The 7,857-nt window shown below is 47.1% G+C and overlaps 1 protein-coding gene across 1 annotated transcript; it reads left to right on the top strand.

Moving 5' to 3' along the window:
• The first annotated feature begins 1,533 nt into the window (after positions 1–1,533).
• Positions 1,534–4,920, top strand: LOC106844506 (CD209 antigen-like protein C). The gene is made up of 8 exons (XM_014861972.3): positions 1,534–1,689; positions 1,797–1,868; positions 1,999–2,085; positions 2,388–2,450; positions 2,740–2,817; positions 3,079–3,230; positions 3,709–3,821; positions 4,213–4,920. Exons 1-8 carry the CDS (start codon positions 1,668–1,670, stop codon positions 4,352–4,354), a joined length of 729 nt encoding a protein of 242 aa, XP_014717458.2. The 5' UTR covers positions 1,534–1,667; the 3' UTR covers positions 4,355–4,920.
• Positions 4,921–7,857: the final 2,937 nt, after the last annotated feature.

Raw genomic sequence — 7,857 nt, 5'->3', positions numbered from 1 at the left:
TGATGACTGCACAATATTCACAACATTGTGAATGTACTGAATGCTCCCAAATTGTACAGTTTAAATGGTAAATTGCGTGTTATGTGTATTTTACCACAACAAAAGAAATGAAGGGGGTCTTTCCAGATGAAAGAAAAGAACACTAGACAGTACTCGAATCCACATGAAGAAATAACACCAGTAAAGGTAACTTCATAGGTAAATATAAAAGACAGCTTAAATGTATTTTTTTGTCTGTAACTCCTTTTTTCCCCTTTCTGATTTAAAATACAACTGTATGATGCAATAATTAGAATTCTAAGTTGATGGGCACAAAGTATAAAGACGTAATTTGTGATAATAGCTCCAGAAAGGGAGGAGGAAATGGAACTATACAGGAGCAAAGTTTTGTATACTATTAAAAATTAAGTTGATATTAATCTGAACTAGATTGTTATAAATTAAGATGTTAATAGTAATTCCCAGGGCAACCACTAAGAAAATAATTTGAAAAATATATAGTAAAAGAAACAAGAGAAATAAAATGATACGCTAGAAAATACTTATTTAACACAAAAGAAGGTCATAATGGAGGAACTGAGGAACAAAAAAAAATAAGACATATAAAAAACAAATAGCAAAATAGCAGACTTAAACTCTGCCTTATCAGTAATTACATTAACTATAAATGGGTTAAACTTTCTAATTAAAAGGTAGAGATTGACAGAATAGATAAAAAAAGATGATACAATTATATGCTGTCTACAAGAGACTCACTTTAGATTAAAAGAAAAAGATGGTAACTTATTACAACCAACCTAATCAGATAGGAAACCAGGAGTCCATATATAAATAAATGGAAAGTTTGATACACATAGTTTCAAGTTGCTCTCTCCAAAATACTTAGTAGTTACAAAGGAGAAAAGAGCAACTGCTTAGTGTAGCAGTCACACTGGGGTCAATTCCTAGCCCCAGGTTGCAAGGGAAATGATAGAAGATATTATATCACATGCATATGGTAACCAAAACAAGCTGTGTGACCTCAGACTGTTGCTTGCCTGCTCTGTTTCTCAGTTTCCTCATCTGTAAAGCAGGATAATAACTGTACCTTTCTCATAGGGCTATTGTGAGAACAGTCGGTGGCCCCCCAGCCAAAAATCACGAGGAACACACCTGTAGTTGAACAAATTTGGGTTTATTACTTGTTGCAGTGAGGGACAGCACACACCCCAGGGAACTGTAGGGCACATGCTAATTGCTGTTACTACTGAGTATCCATCATTGGAACAGGCAATTTATACCTGTTACCAGTGCACTGTATTAAACCTCACAGTAATGGTATGAAGCAGGGTAATTGTCCCTTTTTGCAGCTGAGGAAACTGAGGCTCTGATAAGGCGAGGCCAGAGGTCCTGGGACTGGATAGGGGTTGGAATGGTGCCTTCTGGCACCAGAGTCGACTGTGCAGCTTCTGTCTCCACCCTAGATGACCTCTCTCCTAGATACGTCAGGCACTCCATCACTCCCCCGACTTTTCTGACAGGAAGAGGCGTCCCCATCCTGTTTCTTTGTTCTTCTTTCTGGTTTGGGGAGACAGATCTGAGGAGGGGCTGCAGAGGGCAACACATAGGGTTATAAAAACCATAGTGCAGAGAAGAGGTGGAGAGAGAGGAGCAGAGAGGAAGGAAGGATGGCAGAGATGTGTGGCCTTGGTGAGGCTGGGACCCCACTCTGGGGTGATGGTGGGGAGCGGAGGGCTCCAGGGTTCTGGGGGAGTTGGGATCTGGTCCTGAGAGCAGGGCTGTTCTGTCCTATTCAGAGGAGACATATGAGAACCAGAAATTGACTGAGAAAGAGCCTAGACAACTGTGGAGCTCAAGGGGCTCACCAGGTACTGGGGTGGGTGGCTCAGGAGCAGGCACCTGGGGAAGGGGGTGGCTGGGAGGTCCCCTCCAGTGTGGGCAGGGCGGGGCCGGGTCTGTCCCTGAGCCTCCAGCTCTGCCCATCTGCCGGTTCTGCAGGATGCCGCACCAGGCTCCCTCTGCTTCTGCTGCCGCTTCTCCTTTCTTTGGGCCTCTTCCTGCTCCTGATAACCATCCTGATTCAAGGTGACTCAGGGGTTGGGGGTTTGGGGAACCCTGGATCTCTTTGGATTTTCCCTCTGGGATGGTCTTTGCCCTTTTCCACAGTCCCCAGACTCATTAGTGCTGGGGCGTTTGAGCTCCTCATCACCTCCTGTGTGACCATGGGCTGGTTCCTATTCCTCTCTGAGCCCATTTCCTCATCTGTGAAATGCAGCTCCCCTTCCTCTACTGGGGGGCTTAGGCTCTCGGAGACCCTGAAACTGGACCTGCACAGGGTCAGGCACACAGTTGGTGTTCATAAAGGAGAATTCTCTGCTCTCTTATAGTCTCCAAGATCCATCAATCCATGCAGAGAGGAGCGTGGGACCATCAGGAGAACGAGCCCCCGGGTGAGGCACTGGATGCCAGGATCCAGAGTGGGACAGGGCTCCGAGGCTGCCTGACCTTGGACGAACCCCCGCCACGGGGGTGAGGGAGGGAGGGCAGGAGCGGGAGGAGGAGACTGGACCCCTGCGTGAGGTAACGTTGGTCAAGTCGCTCTCTAAGGGACTGTCAGTTTCCTCACCTGTCAAATGGGCTCTCAGGGTCACTGTGACATCCATGGACAATGTTCTCCTGGGGCCCTCTCTACACCAAGCACACAGTAGGTGCTTAATCCTTGAAGCCCTCTTCTTCTAGTGGCTGTTTCTCCGGAGTGGATACAGTCAGAACTGGAGGAGATCCGTGAGCAGCTGACCAGGATGAATGCCACCCTGAGTAAGGGTCTCACACCAAGGTCGGGAAGGAGCTGCGAGGTCCCTTCCCCCCGGCCCCGCCCCAGAGGGCTGGGGACCCACCTTCTATGGCTGCTGGTCTGCGGAGGGCTGGGCAGAGCCGGGATCTTTCTCACGGGTTTCTTGGGGACTGAGCTGACAGCCGAGTAGGGCGCCTGGGCCCTGGGCTCCCAAGATCAGATGCAGGTGCAGGCGATTTGGGAGCCGAGCAGCTGTCTGTCCCAACCCCACCTCTCCTCCCCAGCTGGCCTGTGCCGACCCTGCCCCTGGAATTGGGGATTCTTCCAAGGAAGCTGCTACTTCTTCTCCCAGACCCAGAACACCTGGAAAGCTTCCGTCTCCGCCTGTCAGGACATCAAGGCTCAGCTGGTGATCATCGACAGTGCTGAGGAGCAGGTGGGCTGAGCAAGGTTTCCGTCGGAGGCTGGGCCATGTGGCTGGGCAACAAAAAGCCTTTTGCCACCCTCCTCTGCCCTCTGAGAGATGGAGGTCCGGTGGGCAAGCTGGGGCCAGGGAAGATGCAGTCAGGGAAGGCTTCCCGGAGGAGGAGCAATAATGGACTTGGGAAGATCACATGAGAGGAGCCCATGGATGGACAGGAGGAGAACTCAGGGTACCCTTGAGATCATACATAGTCTCTCGCCAGCACATATGTGATCTGAGATACAAGTTGACACATTTCCACACGTGGATGCACATTAACACACATTCACAGCATACATGCATGTGTGAACACACACAACTTGAGTCGGGGCTTTAGGCTGGACTGCAGAAAGAACTTCCGAGAGAGGCAGGGGACTACGGGAATGTGGGCAGACGGGTGGCATTCAAAAGTCTTCTTCCTGATACACCCCCGCCCCCCCGCCACCTTCAGCAATTTCTGAAGTTTTGGGATACCAGAAATAATAGGCCCGCCTGGATCGGCCTCAGCGACCACCACAACGAGGGTTCCTGGCTATGGGTGGACAACACCCCTGTCAATCTCAGGTGACCTCGCAAAGTCAATGGCCCCAGGGGGGTGGGCAGGGAAAAGACCCACATGCCAAACCAGGGGTGCTAGGACTCTGGGATTGGAAGGCACCATCTGAGGAGCTCGGTAGAGATGCAGAGTCCCGGCTCCACCCCGGGGGAAGGGCAGGGTTCTGAGTCTACAAGTCTGGGTACAGAGCAGGAATCTGCAATTTTACTCCGCCAGAGTTGATTCTCAGGGAGGTGGTGTCTGAATCCACGTTTTGGAAACCCCGCCTCTGAATTCCCCACGTCCCTTTGGTACTTGGAATTTTGCTGCCAAAGGCCAGGGGTCAGATCCTTCAAGGGCGGGCCTGGAGGGTGGGGTCTGGCTGGAGAAGGGGACTCATAGCTCCCATGGTGGTCGCAGCTTCTGGAAAGAAGGAGAACCCAACAACCACGGAGATGAGGACTGCGTGGACTTCTACAGTGATGGCTGGAATGATGACAGATGTAACAGAGAGAACTTCTTTATCTGCGAGAAGCCCTCGGTCCCCTGCCCAGAATTCTGACGACTGCTGTTCCCCGGTGCCCAGAGACCGGGCAACTGCGCATGCGCTTTGCTGGCTGCTCTCTGGCTCCGCCCCCTTTTCTTTCCTCCCCCTTAACTGAGGACGGGAGGACCCTGAGAGAGGTTCTGAGGTTCTCCTCGAAGGCCCATCCCTCCGTAGGCTGTAGACGGTTTCTCTTCTGTTGATGGTCTCAGCCTCACCTGAGCCCCGTAATATCCCCTTAATAAAGTAATTCATTGTATTGTGTGTTCCACCCCACTTACTATTTCTTTGTCACTGTTTCAGTGACTATAGTTTTATAATATGTTTGATATAAGCTAGAACATTGTCTTCTTTCAATATGTTTTCCTCTACTGCAGTGTATTTTATTTTCCAGATGCAGTTTTGAACTGGTTTGTAACTTTGGTTGGGAATAGACATAGATACATATGTATGTATCCATCCATCTGTCTATCATCTATCTATGTGTTCATTCATTCATGAGCCAATTATTTATCCAGATATTTTAAAAATGTCCTTCGGTAAAGTTTTATGATTTTCTTCCTATAAATTTTTTAAAAACATTATTTCTATATATGTGTGTTAATTTCCTATCAATCCCGTACCAAATTACCACCAATTTACTGGCTTAAACCAACACAAACTTAGTATCTCAGAGTTCTGGAAGTCGGAGGCCCGAAGGGGTCTCACTGGGCTGAAATCAAGCTGTCTTCCTCTGCCAGCAGCTCTCTTGCTCCATCTTCAAAGCCAGCAATGACTGATTTCTCTTTCGCACTTTGTGCGGCCCTGACTTCTGCCTCTCTCTTCCGCGTTGAAAGGACCCTTCTGATTACGTTGAGGCCCACCTGGATAATCCAATATGCTCTCGCTATTTTAAGGTCAGCAGACTAGGAAACTTATTTCCATTTGCAACCTTAACTCCCGATTTTCCACATAGCGTGACATATTCACAGGTTCTCGGCACTGGCATATGGACATCTTTAGGGGATATTATTCTGCCCACCACATGGTGTTGCATTTTTTATTGTGCTGAATGAGATGCATCTCGGTGGGTGTTGGGGGATAATACCCTAACTCTCTCTGCTCTTGAGTTAGACAACCCTGAGGCACGTTCCACACCGTCCTTCAGAGGTCACCAGCAGGACTGAGCCCTGGTAGCCCACAGCAGCCACCTGTTCAATAACACCAACTCTTTCTGGTGGCTTCCTGCCTTCCCTGCGTCACTTTCCCACTTCCCTCCTGTGCTCTCTGAGGATGACACCACAAATCAACTTCTTGCATTGAAATCCTCATCTCCGGGTCTGTTTCTAGGGGAACCGGACCAAAGTCATGCTGGGTTCAGGTGACTCATTCTGAATGGTAGGCCAGAACCAAACCTGGCAAGTGATTGGGCTGCGACTGGATCAACCATGTCACTTCCAGACTGGGACATTTAAGAGCAAGTAGTCACCTCTCTGTATTCTCTTCTCTCCCCATGGCAACCCTGGAACCCATAGCAATAACCTGGATCCAAGATAGCTTTGCCAGTCTGCAACAGTTTGACAAGAGCGTGCCTTGGCCATGACTACGTCCTGCTAAATTCTTGAGACATCAGCAATTATTGTGGCACAGCATAGCAGATTCTTATTAACTTGTCCCCAAAGGAATTCCAGAACCTCAGCTAACATTCACACACTCGGGGTATAAAGGAGAGAGAACTCTTCTCAACTCACTCTCTGAAGCTAGCACAATTTACCATTAAAAATAATTCCAGTCAAATAAAAAGGGAAAAAAAAAAAAAAAGGAAAGCCGTTGAATTGTATTTAAAACAAAAATGACCCAGGAATTCAATTGACTAAATTCAGTTAACGCTGGAAAGCCTTTTCTCAATAAAAATTCCTCAGGTAATTATTACAATTATGACTTATCAGCTTGCTTTTGTAAATATGGGATTAAGATATCCCCATCATCACTTCTAGGCAAAATGGAGCAATGGGCTGTGGATTGACCCTCCTGCTTGAAACAAGTAAAAAAACTGGACAAAATGTATGAAAAAATGATTTTCAGATACTAGAAATTAGTGCAATTGGGTGGTCCTTGAAGGAGAAGAAATAAACAGTGAATCCTATAATTGCCCCAGCTTTCTGCCTGGAGAGAGTTTCCAGGTTGCAGCGCAGTGAATGGAAACCCAAGCAGAACTCAGAGCTCTCGATGGTTGAAGAGATAGAGTTGGGAACTCAGGCAGGCCAAAAAGGCTAGAATTCACAGGACGGAATTCTAAGGAGAGAGAATCACACCGACAGAGTTCTAAGGCTCTGCAGAGGGTCCCCGTTCAATCTTTGACTGAGTATTGGTTGGTACATGCATGAAGAAAAATTATATGAGGCCAAGATAGAACCACTCAAAATGATTAGAAGGAAAAGTACTTCAGGCTCACACAGGACTGGGACCATCAGAAGCCCACCATTTACGCACCTGTAATATGAGCAAGAAGTAGCTTTTGTTGTTCGAAGCCATTCGGGGGTTGTTTGTTCCTGCAGTGCAACACTATCTAAACTGCCTGATACATGCATCATTTCTGGGCGTACCAGCCCCACACATCCAACGACCAGCATCTGAGACACTTTGCATGAAGAATTTTCCTGACCATTGGAGTCCTCTCTGCTCAAGTGCAAGGCAGCCAGGAATGCCAGAGAATAATGACTCCCACTTCCCCAGACCAGTCCTTCCCAATGACCGATGAGAGTTAATGGTTAAATACCCCAGCTTCCTTGCCCTTCTGGAAGGACAACTCTGAGGCAAAATCTTCAAATTCAGTTGCCCACCAAAATTACTTGTCTGTTAACACACTCCTCGTTGGCTTCCTTCCCTTCCGTTTCTCACTTCCTCACTGGCTTATTCATGCTTCCCAGTGTCACCTTTCAAATTAACTACACGTGAGTCCCCAGCTCGAGGTCACCTGATGGAGGAACCGCTAAGGCACAGAATAAATAGAAACTTGGCGTTGAGTAAGATACGAGTTATGAGTTAGAGAAGCACTGGCAGGCATTGATTTATTTTACTCTGCACTTTGAAATTTAGACTTACAGAAAAATTGGGAAAATAGTACAAAACTTCCTGTATAGTCTTCATTCAACTTCCTCCCAAGTTAACGTCTTACTAACCACAGTATAATTATCAAGACCAGGAAGTTCACGTTGACACGCTATTATTGAGTAAACTACAGATTTTATTTGGTCCTTTTTTCTGGTCCAGGATGCCACATAACAATTAGTTGTCCTATCTTCTTAGTCTATTTCAATCTGCGACAGCTCAATCTTTCCTTGCTATTTATGTCCTTGACATTTTTGATGAGTACTGGTCAATTATTCGGTAGACTGTCCCTCAATTTGAGTTTATCTGGTGTTTTTTCTCATGACTGGGTTGAACTTATCCTTTTTGGCAAAAATACCACAGAAGCAATGTTATGTCCTTCCCAGTGCCGCGTCTCAAGAGTTACATGATGTCTATATGTCTTGTTGGTG

The sequence above is a fragment of the Equus asinus genome, chromosome 20 (genome assembly GCF_041296235.1).
Source record: "Equus asinus isolate D_3611 breed Donkey chromosome 20, EquAss-T2T_v2, whole genome shotgun sequence".
Taxonomy (NCBI): Eukaryota; Metazoa; Chordata; class Mammalia; order Perissodactyla; family Equidae; genus Equus; species Equus asinus.
Note: the sequence above shows the minus strand (reverse complement) of the source record. Positions and strands in the feature narration are given on the sequence as shown.